Source organism: Dipodomys spectabilis, unplaced genomic scaffold, assembly GCF_019054845.1.
Source record: "Dipodomys spectabilis isolate Male_0828 unplaced genomic scaffold, ASM1905484v1 ptg000424l, whole genome shotgun sequence".
NCBI classification, from domain to species: Eukaryota; Metazoa; Chordata; class Mammalia; order Rodentia; family Heteromyidae; genus Dipodomys; species Dipodomys spectabilis.
This window is the reverse complement of record NW_024871101.1, coordinates 2,877,501-2,898,989: the sequence shown is the minus strand read 5'-3', so window position 1 is coordinate 2,898,989 and position 21,489 is coordinate 2,877,501. Positions and strand designations below refer to the sequence as shown.

The 21,489-nt window shown below is 37.5% G+C and overlaps 1 protein-coding gene across 2 annotated transcripts in view; it reads right to left on the bottom strand.

Annotated features, from left to right (window-relative positions):
• The window catches only part of Sh3bgrl (SH3 domain binding glutamate rich protein like), a 76,907-nt gene that overhangs the window by 43,673 nt on the left and 11,745 nt on the right, over positions 1-21,489 (bottom strand). The window contains exon 2 of one of the 2 annotated variants that reach the window (XM_042668293.1): positions 16,011-16,248. The exons of the other annotated variant lie outside the window; for it this stretch is intronic. Coding sequence (XP_042524227.1) covers positions 16,193-16,248 — 56 coding nt within the window. The 3' untranslated portion in view covers positions 16,011-16,192. Of the gene's footprint in view, positions 1-16,010; positions 16,249-21,489 lie in introns of those variants that run through there. 2 annotated transcript variants of the gene reach the window in all.

Below are 21,489 nucleotides of genomic sequence, written 5' to 3'. Positions count from 1 at the left end.
TGTGTGTGTGTGTGTCTGTATGTGTGTCTGTGTGTCTGTGTATGTGCGAGCTGAGGCTTGAACTCAAGGCCTGGGCAGTATCCCAGACCTTTTGTGCTCAGGGCTAGTATAGTATTCTACCACTTAAAGCACAGTTCTACTTTCAGCCTTTTACTAGTTAGGTAAAGATAATCTCATAGACTTTCCTGCCCAGCTGGCTTCAAAATATGATCCTCAGATCTCAGCCTAGGGAGTAACTAGGATGGGACATAGGCATGAGACACAGGTGCCTCCAACTTCATATTTTTTAATATTTAATAGAAATCTGGAAGGTTGGTATAATACTCTTCATTTGGCAGATGAACATAGTCACTAGGTATGATCCAAGCTGTAGAGTGCCTGCGAAACAAGCACAAAGACCTGAGGTTCAATCCTCAGTGTTTTATTTTTTTAAAGCAAAAATATGTCAGAGACAAAATAACAAAATTTTAAATGAAGTGGTTACCTAACAGAGTCAGGGTTAGGGTGAGTGACACAACTGCAGGATTTTCTCATTATCCATAAACATATTGAGCATTTACGCTTACAAGCTTAAAGAGGACTGGGTCAGATTTCACAATATGAACAGTGCTCATTAAATTGTACAGCTGGATTTCCAAAGAGTAAGCTAATCCATGGCATGAGTGTTTACACAAAGAAAAGGTTTAATTTGGAAGCAAATGAGAGCCAGAGAGTCATAAACAGAAAGCATGAGGAGACCTGGGTATGCATGTTGAAAATTTGAATTTCCCAATAGCAACAGTGACAATTAAGTAGTGAAAGCTTGTTATTCAGAAAGGATGATGGATTGCCTACATTTCTTTTTCAGAAGGCAGGTGACATCATCTCCTTTATCATCATCATCATCACCACTATTTACTGAATGCTAATGATATGCCAAGACCACAGAGAGAGCACCATTTGGTTTAATCATCACAGTAATTCCATGATGAGAATATACTATTACAAACACTATTTACTGAGTTCTAGAAGGAATTGACTAACTCATATAAGATACTGTATCTTGTAAAAAGCTTTTAGAGACAATATAAATTTATTAAGATATACCTGAAATAACAGAAGCAAAACTAATTATATCAAATAATATTACTAGACTGTTACTGTTTAAAGCATTGTGCAAGGCATAGTATCTCATTTAACTTTCACATGGGCAGATATTATCATCCTTTTTACTAAAGTTTAGAGGACTGTGTGTAGTACATACATAAAGAGATAAATGTATACATATGAACATGCATATATTATACATTTAGTATTTGCGACATGCCAGGGATTATGTTAAATGATACATGCATTATCTTTTAAAATTTACTGATCTCTTTCTTAGTATTTTCTTGGCACTTTATATTGCTACCACAATCTAGTATTCGAAGTTACTACTTGTATAACTAGGATCTTCTAACAGATTGACATTACTCCTTTTCTGACTGAGTTTTAATACATTAAGCTGTGAGAGTTTCTCTTTAAAATAATTTCTTTGGATGAGCAGAACAGCTCAACAGCTATGTACATATACCATATAAGATTATGCCAAGTGAAATGAGGTCTAAGACAAGGACACAAGAAGTTTTCCTTTGATGTTGTTGTTCTTAGTGTACTACATGATTTCTTTTTACTTTTGTGTATTCCCCATGTTTTATCCCCTGGTCTCACTGTATTTGATTTTGGTACCCTGGGTATTGTATATACGTTTATCTGAATTAGGGAAGGAGAACAATAAAATGGTAAGGCAAAGGACAAAGGGGGAACCAATGCAACAGTAATACTCACAAGACAGTATGTTGGAAATGATCTGTACAACCTGGGGGATGGGTTAGGGGAGGGAAAGTGGCAGAAAAATGAGGGTTTAACAAGTTCAACAAGAAATGTACTCACTACCTTACTTATGTAACTGTAACCCCTATGTACATCACAGTGACAATAAAATTAAAATTAAAATATAATTACCTTGGTCTATGGAAGTTGATAAAGGTACCACAATCAGAATAGAGAAAGCCTTTGGGAATTTAAGTAGAAAGCATATTTTAAACTCAAAGCAAACTGATCGGCTTGGTTCTGCATTTTTTTCTGACACCAAATTTTTGTGTTATATTTCTACACTAACAACCATTTTTTCCCATTCTCTGGTACAATTGGATTGTCCAACATTCAATTCTAACACTATCTGAAGTTATCAAATTCCACAAGTTTAAAGATGCAATCAAACAGATTGCCTCTGAATAAGACACCACCCAAAGCAGGATTCTGCAGGTGTTATAATGGCCCCACCCAAGATAATAAAAAATCCACTGCAAAAACTCACAGAATAAAGGAAGATAGTCTACTTACTGTTAGAGTTTATTATAAGGACAGGAAAAAACAGCTAGAGAATAGGTACAGAATGCTAGGTCCTGATGTGTCCCAGGGAAAGAAGCCTCCATGTAGAGTCAGGGTGTATCACATTCTGGCATGTGGATACATTCACCAACTCAGATGACCCTCCAGAATCCTGTCATGCAGGATTCTGGAACCAGCCCCAGCCTGAAGCTCTCTAGCTCCACTTCCATTGAAAGAAGCACTCCTCCACATTTTTTTATCAGTCAAAAAATTCCAAGGTACATTTGTGCTGAAACCAGGATTGATTGTAGTATTCTGAAACCTAAATTTAAAAACTACTTAAAAACTATTAGCTTGCAACAATTGTACATAAATTGAATACTTTGTTTTGAATATAAGTATACGTAATTTGCAGCAAACAAATCTTGTTCATTAAAAAGTTGGGTCGCTAGGGCTGGGAAGGTGGCTTAGTGGTAGAGCATACATGAAGCCCTGGGTTCGATTCCTCAGTAACACATACACAGAAAAAGCTAGAAGTAGTGTTGTGGCTCAAGTGGCAGATCACTAGCCTTGAGCTTCAAAAGAAGCTTAGGGACAGTACCCAGGCCAGAGTTCAAGCCCCATAACTGACTGGCAAAAAAAAGTTGAGTATCTATATAAAGTGGATGGAGTGGGAGATTTATACACAAACCTTTTTAGTAAAAGTAGATCTTGAACATTATTTGTCCCTTTCCACTTTTGGCTTTTACTTTAAAATCTTGTATGTTTGTATTTCAGGCAACAAGTATGTCAGCAAGTGAAGAACCAATGGGAAAGTATTTAAAACTCCTATGTTAGCTGACAGGCTTCCAAATGTATCCCTGTGGGCCACAGACAGGGCTTGAACAAGGCAGCAAAGAAATGTTCTCTCAACTACTACAGCCTTAAACAAAGTTAGTTAGTGTCTCTTTGGACTTTAACTTTTCCTACAAGCTTATTTTACTTTTGTTTAGTGAAGTAAACAAGAGGGGTACTCCATGGGGGGAAAAAGTTGACTATCACAGGTTAAAAGGGGGTAATTCATTTAAATTGACAACCTCTAGGAATCAGTAAGAGGAACTCACATAACCTGCCATGCCAACAAGAAAAATACCATAATATAACTGCTTTGCTTGGATCTCTATGTTCAATTAGAATTTACTGCAAAGTGTTAAAATGACATTCTAAATTCTCTATCCTAAAAACTATAGTTACAGTAGTTATAGTATCTCTTCATTTAGTCCACGGGCAGCACTGACTTCACAGCTGTTCTACGTGACAAAACTGAGTGAGGAGTGAGGCTAACACCAAAGTTCCAAATAAAACTTCATCTTCAAATTCATAATTTTAGACATGTGTCTTGAGAAATGTGTCGTTTTTGTTGGCAGAAAATGACTTTTCTGAAGGTTAAGAGTGAATACTATGTTGATAAGCTTCAAATGAAATATTTGAAACTATTTGTACACAAAAAAAAATTCCAATAACAATCCAAAGAAGGCTTTTCTGACTTCTCTCCCTGAACAGGTACATATCACCGACTAGTAAGTACATCTGCCTTACTTCAATTTATCCACATTGTTCTAAACAGCACTAACTCAGGAATGTAATTCAAATTCCCACTGCAGTTCTATTCACAATAGCCAAATAGAAAATCAGCTTAGGGGGCCATCAACTAATGAATGCATAAAGAAAATAAGGAAGAAAGTAGATCGATGGATCAAAGTGGTAGAGCACTAGCCTTGGGCAAAAAAGCTCATGCCCTGAGTTCAAGCCCTATGGCCAAGCAAAACAAAATTAGTAACCAGGTGCCAGTGGCTCACATCTATAATCCTAGCTACTCAGGAGGCTGAGATCTGAGGATCGCAGTTCCAAGCCAGTCCAGGCAGTAAAGTGAGACTCTTATCTCCAATTAACTACTAGAAAACTGGAAGTGGAGCTGTTCCTCAAAGTGGTAGAGCACTAGCCTTGAGCTCAGGGACAATAAATACCCAAGCCCTGAGTTCAAGCCCCACAATTGACAAGAAAGTAAGGGGGGAAGGGAGGGAAGGAAACACTAGGCCCTGAAAGCAAGTCCCAGTACCAAGCACACACACACACACACACACACACACACACACACACACACACACACACCACATACACACATTAAATGAAATAAGTAAGTAAATAAATAAATAAATCTAAACTAGATTCTGTTTGGAACTGGGTACCAATGGGTGGAGGGAAAGCAAAAGGTGAGGAAGAAGCAGAGCTGAATATAGCCAATGTACTTTACATATACTGTGAAACCTAGGTTTCAAAAAGCCGGAAATGGCGCTGTGGCTCAAGTGGTAGAGCGCTAACCTAGAGCTGAGGGACAGCGCCCAGAGTTCGGCCCCATGACCGGACCCCCCCCAAAAAAAAACATATACTGTGAAAACAGAATAATGAAACTTCTTAAAATTATTGTATGCCTGCATGGAAATATGATGAAATCCCTTTCCACAACTAATATTTGCTAAAAAAAAAAATAATTGAAAAAATTCTCATCTAAGAGAAAAGTGCAGAATATATACATGATTATATAGTAAGTGAGGAAAATTCAGTTTTCCATAGTTTGATTCAAAGTACAAATACAGAAATCCACAGGCTTATCACTATGTGTCAAGAGTTAGTTACAGCCACATATTACAGAGATGAAAGAACTCAGGGATATTATAGGAATGACAGGAGTCATGATAATATTGTCAATACTTAAAAACAGAGGATTTTAAAAGTTTGTCATTGTGTTTTCAAGGTTCTATTGCTCTCTCCTCTGAACTCAACTCCAATTTTATTGCATTCAGACATACCTATCTTCCTCAAATATTCCACAATCTCATTGCTTCCTATTCTTCTGCCTGAAATGTTCCTTTCCTTGAATCTTGATTACTGTTTTTCCTAGTCTTTTCCTCTAGAATAAGCTTTATCATCCCTCCACAATAGATCCTTCCTAGATTATGCTATCTAAAGAAAATCTTTTTTTATGCTGACCTATTAATTAATTAATTAATTAAGCCCTCTTCCTTTGTAGCACTTACCACAAGTTGAAATTATGTTTCTTTATCCTGTTTCCCCTGACAACCCATGCTTAGAGGGCTAGGTCAATCTTGTTTATTGATGAATCCCCTAGGGCCTAGCTCAGAGCTAAACAAATAGAAAGCCTTTGAAGTATATTTAGTAAAGTATATTCATATACATATTCACTTGTTAATTAAAATGGTCTCATAGAATACACGGGGAAGTATTAGTATTTTCATTTTCTAGTTGAAGTCATGGAGGTTAGCAGAAACTATGGACCTATAACACAACCATGAATAATGGAACTGAAACTCAACCACTGAACTTCCCACTTCCAGTTCAATGTTCTTTCCACTATATCATATGACTTGCATCTTACTAATTACGAGTAATTCTGGGACATATAATCACTAACAACTTTTCCACGGTCTCTGGAAATAAATTCAAGTTAGCAAAGAATATATACCACAGATTTCCTTTAAAAGAGTTATGCAATGGTCTATGTTCTTTTCAAAAGAGGACTGCAATTCTATCACAGCCACTCAAGATTCCTAAACTAGGAAAACGAGTCAGTCCAAACCTGTAAATCTCTACACTTGGGAGGCTGAGGTAAACAAATCTTGAGTTCAAGACCCACTGTGGGTTCACAATGAGACCCTTGTCTCAAAACATGAAAAAAAAGATTACCAAAGATGCATTAATATTTAATCTTCTGACCTCTAGCTTCCATAAAAATTCACAAGCTAACCTGCATACAGCATAACCATAACGCAAAGGGCAAGAGTCTCTTAATGTTATTTGTTTTGTGAAATGGAATTTAGATTACACACCAAGTATATGAGCGAAGTAATATAGATTAATTATATACTATGACTTGCAATGGACTCTTCCATGCAAACACATTAGCATCAAATACCATTAGGAAATGCCTGAACATATTTATATATAGCCACAGTGCTTGTATTTTTCTAAAGCTCAACTCTAAAAATGTCTACTTGCTGCAATATATAAGAGAATGGGGAAGCAACATGCTCACTATATTTTTTGTAAATTTGCCAGAGGGTGCAGAAGTCTAAGAAACAAAAGAAATACTTTATCATTTGAGTTACCACTCTAGGTATTGGTTCACCATTTGCTATACTTAGCCTGCATCCAGCTTACTGTGTTTTAACAGCGTGTCCAGCTTAAATGAAAAAATAGACAAATTTTCATAACTTGAAAGTATTTACAAGTAGAAGATTATTATTTGAAAGTTAATAGGTAAGTAAAACCATCTTTCAGAGACTTATGAAAATCCCATAGAAGGAAGTCTGAAGGAAAAAGAAAACTGGTTTTCTTTAGGCTAAGATACTGTTAACTGTCTCATCTGATAGTATGTTCAAGAATTCCTGGCCATTCTTAACATAGATTCTCCAACCTCGTGGGTTTTTCAAGCAAGGAGAAAAGCTCTCTAAGAGCCAGCAGATAAAGGGCATATGGGGTGGGAAATGTGTTGAAGAAAACATTTTCCCATTTTTAAGTTTAAAAAGGAGGAGAGACTGTGTGCTTTAGCAGTGGCTCTGGTGATCTCCTTCAGATTAAAAAATGGCAATTTTACATCCATGAAATAACTGAACAATTCCTGCTCATGTTTTTAACTGGCATATTTGGCTTCTGACACTACGTTTTTCACTGTAATAAAATTCTTTTGGAAAGCCCAAAGTACTGGTTTCAAGTACAACTTTATAAATACCTTCAGAGTAGATATGAACTTTACAACACAGACAATATTAAACCCAACCTTATTTAACAGGAATAAAACTTGTGCCAGATTGATTAACAGATGACTCATTGCTAAGGATGCCTAAGTTATTTGTAGCAGAGCTGGAAATTTCATAAGTTTCTTTAACCACTAGGGTAGTCTGGAGGTCAGAGCTACAAGTCTGTCCAATGGAGCTAAAATCAAGATAGTCAGGGTAATGTGTACCAAGGGCTATAGCAGAGATTACTTTTCCCTTATCTCTTCTAGTTCTATAGATTACCTATAACTCTTGGGCTAATGACACCTTCCTCTCATTACTCCATTCTTTCACCTAACAATAAACTTCTTTCTCCTCTGTCAAAAAAGATCTCCAACTCTCTTTCTCTCTCTCTCTCTCTTTTCCTTTGTCAGTGATGGGGCTTGAACTTAGAGCCTGGGACCTGTCCCTGAGCTTTTTTGCTCAAGGCTAGTGCTCTACCACTTTGAGCCATGGTGCCACTTTTAGTTTTCTGGTGATTAATTGGTCATAAGAGTCTCATGTACTTTCTTGGCCAGGCTAGCTTTGAATTCTCTCTTAAAAGGATGCCTTCAGTCACATTTAGGCCTCCAGCAGATAATCCAGTGTAATCTCTCCCTGTTAAACTCCTTAATAAGACCTGTAAAGTTTCTTTTGCCATATAAGGTGTACTGGCAAGTTTTATTGACTAAGACCTGGATATATCTGGGGGCCATTATTCAGCCTCACTCAGGAATAACACTGAATCTATGGGCATTCATGATTCATGCACTGACTAAGCCAAAGGTAACTTGCCCACAGCTATATAACTGTTGTAGGTTTCCTGTGTGACTCAGGGATTCTCAAAAAAAGAAATAACTCATTTCCTGTCTGTTGTCTGCCTCCTTCTCTATGTTTCTCTTTGTCTCTCTCTTATGAAAATTATTATAAAGTGACTTAAACTATTCTTTTGAAAAATGTAACAATAATGAAAACAGGCATTAAGACGTATTTGAGTCAATTTACACCAGAGCAAAAGTTTCACAGAAGGAAAAATTAAATTATAATGAATTTTAGCCTCGAGATAACCATCAGTAAGTCAAAACATAAAGAAATAACTAGACTGGCCTGTGTACCATAAAGAAAAGAAAAGAGCTGATAATTAGTAAATTTAGGAATTACAATTTACAAAACTCAAGATGAATCACAAAACTATCCCTATGCCACCACACCCCCAATATCTCTATCTCTCTATAAAAATATGTAGAGATTACATCTATTATGAAAATTAGTTCTGGAATCAGCAATTTATGGAAATATACCATGTGTTTCTCCATATGCTCTGTGGCCTTGATGAAGTTCCTTCTCTGAGTTTCCACTGTTTTGTGTAATATGTTTTGACAGAATGATATTAAAAGTTCCTTTCAGATCAAAATTGATTACTATAAATGACATAAGTCACTACCAAGGAATGGGTTTTCTTTTTTTTTTTCTTTTTTTCTTTTTTTTTTTTGTTGGTCGTGGGGCTTGAACTCAGGGGCTGAGCACTGTCCCTCAGCTATTCAGCTCAAGGCTAGTGCTCTACCACTTGAGCTACAGTGCCACTTCCCAGAATGGGTTTTATTATAGTAGAAGATTATATGTTCTAATACTCAACAAAACCAGCAAATTTTCATCCTCATTCTACCACTTCTGTAAGAATGCCAGGCACATGCAGTCCTAGCACTCAGTACACAGAATCAGAGGATTACAAGCCCCATCCAAACCTGGACTACACAAAAAACACGTTTCAGGGCTGGGAAGGTGGCTCAGTGGTAGAGCACTTGCCTTGCATGCCTGAGGCCCTGGGTTCGATTCCTCAGCACCACATAAGCAAAAAGAAAAAAGCCATTAGTGGCGCTGTGGCTCAAGTGGTAGAGCGCTAGCCTTGAGCTGAAGAGCTGAGGGACAGTTCCCAGGTCCAGAGTTCAGGCCCCACGACTGGACCCCCCCCAAAAAAAAACACGTTTCAAAAATGCCAGCACTAATAATTTATTATGTTACTCACTGCTGATTACCTGCCTTCAAATAAACTAAATTTCCCATGAAATATTCTTCATAAGGCTTTGAGACGAGTAAGACATCACATTAAATCTTAATTTCCTTAAATAGGAGAAATGTAACACATACATTTGTTCACAGAGATCTTAAGTATAGAAAAAAAAAAGGCGACTTGCTTAAAGTCTTCCTTAAGGCAGAAAAACTGGGGATTAGGCCTGTGTTTTGTTCTTTCTGACAAGCTGTCTCTATAAATATATTACATTGTCAGAAACCATTCACAAAGAGATTAGTACTGACAATCCACCATAGAACTGATGTCCGAATTACAAAAAGAGTCAGAAGACCACAATTCCTGTGATGCTACATTAGATATCTCAGTGCTTTTTTTTCATAGTCCCATATGGACAACTGTGAAATGAACAAATATTGGGAAAAAATGCTCAATTGTTCCCTAGAGAAATCACATTCGGTTTCTTCATTACTGGAACTTCCTGTTTTCAATTTCCTGTAATTTGTCAGAGAAAAACATACTAATGTGATCATCTCTATTATTAGCTTTCTATTTCTCTAACAAATTACCATAAACTTAGTGGCTTAAAACAATGTATATTTATCATCTTAATATTTTGAGCTCAGAAGTCCAAAATGGGTCTCACTCACCTAAAGTAACAATGTTATTAGGGCTTGTCTCTGTGTGCGTGTGTGTGTGTGTGTGTGAGTCTGTGTGTGTGTGTGTGTGTGTGTGTGTGTGTGTGTGTGCGCGTTGGTCCTGAAGCTTGAATTCAAGGCCTGGGCACTGGCCCAGGGCTTGTCTCTGTGTGCGTGTGTGTGTGTGTGAGAGAGAGAGAGAGAGAAAGAGAGAGAGAGAGAGAGAGAGAGTGTGTGTGTGTGTGTGTGTGTGCGCGCGCGCGCGCGCGCGCGCGCGCGCGTTGGTCCTGAAGCTTGAATTCAAGGCCTGGGCACTGGCCCTGAGCTTTTGTAATCAAGGCTCGAGCTCTACCATTTGAGTGAAAGATCTACTACGCACTTTTTTGGTAGTTAATTGGACATGAGACTCATGGACTTTCCTGCGGGCTGTCTTTGAACCACAGTCTTCAGATCTCAGCCTCCTGAGTAACTAGGATTACAGGTGTGAATCATCAGTGCCTAGCTGGGCTTGGCTGTTTTTGGAAGCTCTAGTGGTGAGTAATTTCCTCACTTTTCTCAGCTTCTAGGAGTCATCTTAAGCATTTAGAAAGCATATCTTCTGTTGTAGGAACTGAAAATATAGAACATGGTCCAACTCTTCAGAATTTAACAGCCTAAAGGTTTGACCAGACTATACTCACAAAAGATAGGTGACCATTTGAAAGATATACACAATAAATGGTGAAGGATTTTAGAAGTAAAGAAAACCTGCACTACATGAAGAACCCAAGAAAGATGCCATTAGTGACAAGAGGTAAATAATGAGAAAAAAACCCTGTAGAACAAAGGAAGAGGGCAGGTTAAAAGAGCATCTATTGAGAAAAAGATCAGAGGTAGAAGAATGCCTGGTATATGTAGAAAGTCATAAGAATAAAAGTCTGGGCTGGGAAGGTGGCTCAGTGGTAGAGCGCTTGCCTTGCATGCATGAGGCCCTGGGTTCGATTCCTCAGCACCACATAAGCAAAAAGAAAAAAGCCAGAAGTGGTGCTGTGGCTCAAGTGGTAGAGCGCTAGCCTTGAGCTGAAGAACTGAAGGACAGCGCCCAGGCCCAGAGTTCAGGCCCCATGACTGGACCCAAAAAAAAAAAAAAGAATAAAAGTCTGGACCAAACACTATATTTAGTGCAGTGCTCTGGATGACTTTCAGTATACAAATAAGCATGTTTATTCAATTGTATATATTTGTGTTAATATGTCATAGAACAAATAGGCAATTAACACATTAGATCCATGTCTTCACATACACTTATTATTGTTGAGAATAAATCATATGCTCACTAATTCTGTAAGCATGCACTAAATATATACATGCTGAGGACTGGGCATTGTATGGCAGTCTGAGAATATAAGAAAAGTGAGCAAAACACAGTCCCTGACCTTAAGAAGTTTATAGCACAGTGACAGAAAGATATGTAAACAGGAAATTATAATATAACATTCAATGACACAAGAAAAACTGTACAGGGTACAATAGAATTAAGTATTCACCTTGATGGAGTTTTCTGCAGGCAACTGAAGTATTTCTGAGAAAGGCAGTATGTGTATTCTAGGCACAATGGATTGCGGAGGAAGAGACAATTAAGAAAATGCTTAACTTGGGACTGGGAAGGTGGCTAAATAATAGAGTGCTTGCCTTGTATGCATGAAGCCCTGGGTTCGATTCCTCAGCACCACATAAGCAGAAGACGCCAGAAGTGGTGCTGTGTCTCAAGTGGTAGTGGACCAGCCTTCAGCTGAAGAGCTGAGGGACAGTGCCCAGGCCCAGAGTTCAAGTGCCACAATCGACAAAAAAAAAAAAAAAAAGAAAAAGAAAATGCTTAACTAACATATCAACTTAATTCAACTAGAAATTAGGCCTTGCCCTACTACTCCTTAAGCTTGTGATTATCAATATAGCCCCACTATTTTTAAAAAAGTAAATGATCATTAGAGCAAAAGCACAGCCAATATTTGCAAATCCATGAGTGTCACTGAAGAATATCCAAAAGGACATTAGGCTAAATTGGCCTCTGACAGAGCCTTAATTTTAAAAAGTATTTTAAGAAAAATAATTCACTTCTCACATCAAGCTCAATTCTAATTGCTGAGGTCTTCAGTTTATTGATAATATAATTGGAAATGACCCCACAATTCTAATAGTTCAATCAATAGTTCAAAATCATTATGGTTCCTTGGTTTTACATAAAATTAATAGAATGGGGATGGGATAGTGGGAGGGAGAGAATGAATATAAAGAATGGTGGGTGAATATAGTCATATTAATGTGTGTGTGTGTGTGTGTGTGTGTGTGTGTGTGTGTGTAAATGGAGCCAGAAAACTTAATGAAACAGGTGGGGGAAAGGTTAGGTGGGAGAAGGGAGAATGGTGGAAGAGGGCTCATGCCTATAATCTTAGCTACTCAGATGGCTGAAATCTGAGGATTGCAGTTCAAAACCAGTCCAGGCAGTAAAACCTACAAGACTCCAATTAACTACCAAAAAAAAAAAAAAACCAATACTGGAAATGGAGCTATGGATCAAGTGATAGATTGCTACCTTTGAGCACAAAGCTCAGGGACAGATATTAGGTAGGCCCTGAGTTCAAGCCCCAGGACTGGTACAAAAGAAAAAAGAAAAAGAAAATTCAGATATTCTAGTTTCAAAATGAGTTCCAGCATTTATAACCCTATAAAAGTGAGCATACAGTTTATCTTTCTTTGGCTTACTGTTTTCTTCTATCAAATGAAGGCTGAATATTGTTCCTTTCTAATGACATTGGGATGATTGAGTAGAAACTCTAGAGTAAAAACACTAGCCTATTGTTGATGTACTTTACATCAAATACTACTGTTATTACTAGTATTATTTGTATTACAGGCTACAGAATCTACCTCAGACTTGAAAGGCTTGAAGAAAGCCAGGGTGCTGAGTGAAATATAGTTCCTAGTTGTACAGACCTTTTATGAGGAAATTAACTTTACCTCATTTTGTGTATCATTCATCAGGCCATTGTCTGAGCCATCAACTCCCTCAGAAAAGAATAAACTTGAGTCAGCTTTAAATCAGCAATAGGGATAAACTATAATAATTCCTCATGCTGTCTAAGGAACCTTTTTTAAAAATCTGTGTTTTTAATTTCAGAGTTGAAGAAAAAGGAACAAAGACCATGGGCAAAAAAATATGTCTGAACAAAGCACAGTGAACAGTGGTGGTCCATTTAATTGAGTTCAAGGAATATATACTAGAATTATAAAGGAATGCTCAAAATAAACTCTTTAGAGTGGAGAGCAGTCACTTGCATATAAAATCCTAGCTACTAGGGAAATGGAGATGGGGGAATCATGTTTTGAGGCTATCCCTGGCAAAAAAGTTCATGAACCCTTCATAGCAACCAAAAAGAAGTTGAGGAAGTGGCAGATGCCTGTCATCTCAGCTATGTGGGAAGTGTAAATAAGGATTAAGATCTAGGAGGGCCTGAATATAAATATAAGCGCCTATCCAAAAAATAAAAAACTAAAAAGGACTAGAAGCATGGCTCAAGAGGTAGATCACCTGCCTAGCAATTCCAAGTCCCAGAGTTTAAACTATAGGACTGCCAAAATAAACAAATAAAGAATATTTTTGTGTAAAATGAAGTAGTAAATACAAGCTATTTTAATCTCCCACCTCAACTGTAACCTAATATAATGCCTTAAATATCTATGTCTTCAACTATGTGGTTTTGAGTTAAGCACATAACCTGTGTGTACCTCAGCTTATCTTCTTGATTTCCAAATTGTTATTTTAAAGAAACCATGATAAAAAAAAAAAAAACATGGGCTGAAGCTGGATATCAGTGGTAGAGCATTTGCCTCACAGTGCAAAGCTCCAAGTATGATTACTAGCACCAGGGAAAAATAAGTTATTGTATTTAAGATATGTACAGTAAGAATTTTTTTGCTAGTTCTGGGGTTTGAACTCAGGGCCTGAGCACTGCCCCTGAGGTTCTTTTGCTCAAGACTAGCACTCTATCACTTAAGCCATAGCACCACTTCTGGATTTTTCTGTGTATATAGTACTCAGGAATTGAACCCAGGGCTGCATGCATTCTGGGCAAGCACTCTACCACTAAGCCACATTCCCAGCCAATACAGTAAGAATTTATGAAATTTGTTTATAATTTTATTAGAGTGGCCTAGATATCAAGACCTACCACAAATATGTCTTATATAGTTGAAAACAATCAAGACATTTTTATTGTTTTATAGATAAAATACTAATTTATTTGGGAGAAATAGAAGATCAGGAAGAAAGCACTCAAAACCAAGATAGACTAACAATGAAAAAGACAATCATTTTCAATAGCATAGGATTATCTTTCCAAAAACAACAATGTACAAAAATCTTTATATATGACAAGTCTAACTTGAAAATGACAATGTCAGAGAAGCAGAGGAACATATTTTCTGAAGCTGCAGGCCCAGAAGTGAAGCACAGTTTTCAAGTAGAGAGAAGGGTGATAGGAGGGAAGAAGGGAGAGGGAGAAGGAGAGAGAGAAAAGAAAGGAGGGAGAGAAGGAAAGAGAGAAGGAGAGAAAGGGAGAGGGAGAATAAAATAGCGAGAAGGAGGGAGAGGGGAGAGATGGGGGAGAGGGAGATGTGGAGAGAGAAGGAGAGAGGGAGAGAGGGTGAGAGAGTGAGCAACAAACAGCAGACAAGCAGGCAGGAGGAAGGTGGGCCAGCAGACAGACAGGCAGGAAGGCAGACAGACAGACACCAAAACAAATAAACAATATTTCCCTCAAGAAACAAATTTCTTTTCCGTGGAAAATGCCAAGATTAGGATTTCCAAGCAAAACAAGGAGTTGGGGTTCTCTTGAAGCCTCACCTAAAATGATTTTAAACAAATAAAAATGCTCTGATTTATAAAGTGATACAAGAAAGCCATTGGGTCTCAATTTAACAGATTTTGGGGGGATTGTTCAGTTTACTTTAGATTCTTACTTTGTGGTATGGGATTTGAACTCAGGGTCCCATGCTTGTTAGTAGGTGCTCTACCATTTGAATCATATCTCTAGCCCTTAATAGTTTCACAAAAGCTGATAGTGAAAATTTCTGTTCTTTCAAAGTAACTCAAAATACTTGCTATCACTCAGATTTTAAAAAGTAACATTCCCAGGAAGTTGGGATAAGGTCATTTCTTCAATTTTTCACAGGTTCACAGTCAGAGAATCTCTAAAGTGAAATAAAGAAGTGGCGCTGCAGCTCAAGTGTTAGGGTGCTAGCCTTGAGCTGAAGAGCTGAGGGACAGTGCCCAGGCCCAGAGTTCAAGCCCCACAACCAGCAAAAAAAAAAGACAAAGTGAAATAATTTCCCTAAACTTTTTACTTCCCAATCTAGAGATAAATGGTTGATTAGTACACAGATGACAGGAAAGATTCGTAATGAATTCTAATTAAACTATCTTTAAAAGTCAGAGCACAATGCAGCAGTGATAGACACAAGAAAATATGTTGGAATTGATCTGTACAACTTGGAGGGGGCCTCCAGGGAGGGAAAGTAGGGGAAAATTGAGGGAAGTGTAACAAGAGTGACAAGAAATGTACTCACTACCTTACTTATGTAACTATAACCACTCTGTACATCACCTTGACAATAAAAAAGAATAGGAAAGTAAAAAACAATGAAATAAACATATTAATACAAAACTTCCTACATGAAATACAGCATAAAATGTAATATTTAGAGGTTTCCTTCCTATACAGTGGAAATAAGTGACATTTCAACTTAACAAAACTAATATGTAAAACTGTATACAATAAACGTTCACATTACTTTTGTTTCCATTAAAAAAGTCAGAACATCCCAATACAGATTTGTAAAACAACAATTCAATTCAATTAATTTATGATTTTTTTCCCTAAAAACTGAAACTTTTAAAGGTATTGCACAGGATTTTAAATTAATCATGTCATATGACTCTACTAACAATGCCATCAGCTATGTCTAATACATAAGCTTTAAGGAATTCTCAATTCTAAAATGTTTAAAACATTGATTTTGAAATTTATTTAAATCAATCAGGTTAGAAGTCTCATGAAACAGCCAACATGTATCTTACAGTGTACTGATTCACAAGTATTATCCTAAAATAAAAAAGAGAGGCAAAAGAGAAGAGACTTTTACAAAACCAAGATTTATTTTAGGCTTTTAAAAAACAAGATTGTAAGCTCTTTCAGAACCTAGGCATTGTTCCCTAGGAATTGTGTATTTCATCAGTGGGTACTTAGCAAATGTAGATTGAATTTATAACATATTATCTGTATATCATGCATATTGCTTTGCTTCCTCTACTTCCGGGTTCAAGAATATGATCTCCTTCTAGTCATCCAGATTTCCTCAATCTTAGTTGCAAACTCTAGGACAAAAGAAATACAAAGTAGTACTGAAGCATAGTATCAAGGAAGGGTGCACATTTCCTTCTTTGGAGAGTTTACTAAGAGAAAATTGATTACAATCTTTCAGGGACAGCTCACAGGCAGGCCTTATGTGGATGGGTGAGATGATTTCTCATGATCTCTTGTAACCACATGCTTCTAATATTTTACTTGGAAGCTATTTGACTTTCTATGCAAGGAAAGAGACTGAAAGACAATTTTGACACATGGAAAAAGATACAAAGTTTCTCAATAACAAGTGACAATAGTCAAAAATAATTTTCAATCTATAACCATTCTACTTAGATATTTCTGTTTTACTCTACCAAAAATGTCAACTCTAAAATGCTATGTTAAAAAGAACATCCAGGTAGGTGCTAGTGTCTCAAGAACAAAATCATACCTACTCAGTTGGCTGAGATTTGAGGATCTCAGTTCAAAACCAGCCCAGACAGGAAAGGCTCTAAGATTCTCATTTCTAACGACCCAAAAATAGACAAAAGTGGAGCTGTGGCTCAAGTGGCACTACCCTTGAGTACAAAAGCTTGGGGATAGTGGCCAGGCCCTGAGTTCAAGTCCAAAGACCAGCAAAACAAAAGAAAGAAAAAAGAAAGAGAGAGAAAGAAAGAAAAAGAGAGATAGAAAAGAAAGAAAGAAAGAAGGAAGGAAAGAAAGAGAGAGAAAGAAGGGAGAGGGAGGGAGGGAAGGAAGGAAGGTAGGAAAGAATGAAGGTAAGAAGGAAGGAAGGAAAGGAAGGAGGGAGGGAGGGAGGGAGGGAGGGAAGGAGGGAGGAGGGGAGGGAGGGAGGGAAGGAAGGAGGGAAGGAAGGAGGGAGGGAAGGAAGGAGGGAAGGAAGGAAGGAAGGAAGGAAGGAAGGAAGGAAGGAAGGAAGGAAGGAAGGAAGGAAGAAAAAAGAAAGAAAGAAAGAAGGAAAGAAAGAAGGAAAGGAAGAAAGAAGGAAAGAAAGAAACTTACCCAGCTTACCCAAGGAAACAATTAGTACCATCTGGATTTTGATATGCATTATATCTCTCTAAGAAGGCAACTAATTTGTGAGTTCAAATATTTGTGAAAAATTAGGTTAAAAATTGTTGTGGGGAGGGGAAAGAAGGAGGAATTAAAATGGTCTCTATTGATCTAATTAATAAGAAACAGAAGTAGTATCAATTTTAGTATTTTAGCACTTACCCTTTTTGCTATATAGTTGGCCACAGTCAAACATACTAGACAGTCCGCACTCTCACCCACTAGAAATTCTGGCTCAAGAAGTAGTCTTTTTAAAGTCAGTTGCAACAGTGGTATCAACTAAAAAAATAGAGCAAACTGACCTGGCAAAAGCCTGAACCTAAACTTCAATCAAACTGTCAAGAATCCTATTAAAGCTTAGAGAAGAGACAAAGACAGCAAGAGGGTTGGGGGTGTTACAAAAAAGTTAATGATTGTCCCTCAGATTCTTATTTTTAGATTACTGTTTCTTTTTTGAATTTTTATTGTTATTGTAAAGGTGATGTACGGAGAGGTTATCGCTTCGTAAGTCAGGTAATAAGTACATTTCTTTTTGGACAATGTTACCCCTTCCTTCATTCTTGAAGAATTACTTTTATATAAAACATTAATACTTGCTGTTCCCAAGGTAAAAGGATTATAGATAATTGTAGAACATATTTTTCTGATAATGAAAATAGGGGGTTTCCCCCCACCCCAGAATTCCATAGTATCTGATGGAAATGGGCAGTGACACAGCAAATCTCTCACTTGTAACTACTGCTATAATTGGGCTTGAGGAGAAATGTATAGTAATTCTGTCCCAGCAAAATGTTCAAGGACACAAGGAAGTGCACATTGTGCTCAGGATCTACTGCTCACACCCCTTTCTAGTAAAATGTCAGGAAAACTAGGGAAAGGTTCAACGGAGGTAATAAATTATCATTGTTTTTAGAAGAGCTATTCAGGGCCATCAATGTCAGGGTACGTGGAAGGAATGATAAACTATATTTGGACATTTGTTGAAGACTGACTCTTATGAGACAGTTTTCCAACAGGCAGACAACAGGGCTGTCTCAGAAATATCTCCGCTTTGGAGCCTCTCATACATGTCTCCTGATTTACAGATCATGTTAGTTCCCCCAAATTGGCATGATTATACTCCATCTCATTCTGGAGCAAGGAATAGGCCAAGAAATCTATAGTCTTTTCTTGCCCTAGATGCAGTCTAGTCCAGTAGCTGTCATATATATTCTCTGAGTGAATGAGTAGGGTGTGTGTAAAAAGAAAAGGATGTACAGCACAAGTCACACATCTAGAACCTGCTATAGATAATCTATTTAAAGTGGCTGTCTTGTGCAAGGGTCTTCACTGCTTCTGCCAGTTGTTTAGATACTTGCATATGTGTGGATATATGCTATCAAGTTAGCTATATGTAGACGTTATTATATGAAAGCTCCATAAATTCTCTAGAACTTGATAATTATATGAGTCTCAGATTATCTCATTTACCTTTGTCTTCTTTCTTGATTTTTATTAATCAGATCTCAAGTCATATCACAAATAAAAAGGAGAGTGATTTGCTTGCTAATCTCTCCATTCTGTACTACTTTCAGCTTCCTGGAAGCTAGTTGAGATGAGGAGGGGCTGAGGCACACAGTGTAAGAGACTGAATTGGGGGAAAAATATATGTTGTACTTACTTATGATTAATATAAAATATAACCCTTCTCATACTGATAAGTTAAAGTGTAGCATGTACACACACACATGTATGTGCATGTGCACTTACATGTGTGCTTGCACGTACATACCTACTACAATGTTGGGGATTGAACTCAGGGCTTTGGATATGGTAGTGATCCAGCCCCAAAAATGCTTTCTAAAAAGTCAAATACAAGATTCCTTCAGTTTGAAAAGTAGAACAAATGAAAATTGTCCAATTTCCTACTTTCCATAAGAACTATGATTTTCTTGTTATTCTTTTACAAAAACAATTTCAAATTTTACCAGTAAAACTTTAAAAAAAAACACTTGTTACATGATCAACACAGACTTTTTATAGTAACTGAAAGTAACATGTCTTTTTTTTTTTGTAGTTGGTCGTGGGGCTTGAACTCGGCCTGGGCACTGCCACTGAGCTCTTCAGCCACAGTGCCATTTCCAGTTTTCTGGTGGTTAATTAGAGATAAGAGTCTCACAGACTTTCTTGTCCGGGCTGGCTTTGAACCGTAATCCTCAGATCTCAGCCTCCTTAGTAGCTAGGATTATAGGCAGGAGCCCACCAGTGCCTGGCTTAACATATATTTAAAGACAAAACTTTCTCACAATGCTTTGATTTCTCTTAATAGAAAAGCATTAATTGGACATTTTGAGTTAAATGATATAAAGATTTTTTCAGCTGGGCTTCAGTGGTTCATGCATGTAATTCTAGCTACTCAGGAAGTTGAGATCTGTAGATCATAATTCAAAGCAGCTTGAGCAGGAAAGTCTGTGAGACTGCTATCTCCGATTTACTACCAAAAAGCTAGAAATGGCACTGTGGTTCAAAGTGTTAGAGTGCTGGCTTTGAACACAAAAGCTCTGGGACAGTGCCCAGGACCTGAGTTCAAGCCTCAAGACAGGCACCAAAAAAAAAGGGCTTAATTGCTCTCCCTCAGAAATATTCTTTTCTCTATTTTCATTTCCAAAATAACTTTTGAATAGTTTACTCATTACTCACTAAGTTGAGTCTACTGTAAAATAAAAATTAGCAATGAAGCTGTTCTAAATAAATGGTTTGCTATATGTATACATGTGATTATGATTGTAGAGAAAGTAATGCAGTGTGTGTGGTATTAGTAAAACACTGAAAGCCAAAGCCTCTTGTGCAAAATAATACAGCTCTTCTTCTGTTTTCAATATCTGTGCTTTTCTTTGATCCCTTAATATGTCATAATAAGGCATTTCTTTCCCCTCTTTCCTTTCTCCTTTCTACTTCTTCCTCTCACTGGTGATCCTCCTGTCCTGTCATCCAGAGTTCTAGGATAATGGATATTCACTATCATGCTTGGTAGAGATTTTTCAACATGTAATTCTCCTTATGTTATTTGTTCGTGGTTTATTATGCTGCTCTGGATTTTATTTGCTGATATTTGGGAATTTCCTTTGAATATTGCAAGCAACCACATCTGTGTTTGACAGATGCACGAAGAGACAGAAACATCTGTTCAAAGAATGTCACTCAAGTGGAATCTTCCAGAGTTACAACTGTCCAATTTTCCAAGGTCAGCAGACTCTCCCAACATAATGTACTCTAAGGTGCCCTGGATGCCAGCTTTGAGAAACCTTGATTCACTCTTCAGTTTCAAACCCCACCTACTGGGTGGTATAGCTCTGCTTCACAACTTCCTCACTTGCAGTTCAGGGCTTGCACACCAAAGACTGCCAGGCTTGGAGTCAGAATGTGTACTAACTTCCAGCCCCAGCCCACTACCGCACCCATAGTCAGCTCTGGACCTAAACAGGCCGCTGCAAAGAAGCACTGTTGTTAAATTCTAGAATGTAATGATCAGAATGGCAAGAAAATATTGTGGCATTTGTAAATGACTACAAGTATATCTCTGGTAAAATTATACCCACTGGCCTGAAACAGGGCCCAAATGTGACCAAAAATGCTATCTTGCTTTGCCTCCTTCCTGTGACACAGTCCCTAGGGAGGCAGTGTACCCAGGCTGTACCAGCCAGCTAGCATCCATCCCACGCTACAACTATGGGATAATTCTCAGCCTACTTATGCAGAAACTTTGACACAGAAGTAGGCATATACTGAGGAAAAAAATACCGTTTTGGGGGTGAGGAGCGGTAACTCCACATACCTTCGCACAGATGCTCTGCACTTCAACTCTAGTAACTGCTGCCCATCTCTGCTCATTATGTTCTCATAATCAGAATTAAAATTAAAATTGTTCTCCCCATTCCTTTTACTCATTATTCTCTTTGTGCTATTATGAATTGGCAAGTTCTTAGTAAAAAGAAAATAGTTGTATGAAAGAACACTGTCGCCTTCAAAACAAAAGTATGGAAGCTGAAAAAAAAATTAAGGAATAAAATAAGGTTTTAGTGTATAAATACCAGTATAACTTAAATTTACATGTCAAACTGAAACCACTCTGAATTAAAAACCCTTAGTATAACTTTTAAGATTGTAAAAATAATGAAAGATAAAATATTGAAATATATGATCATTTAAATAAGTCT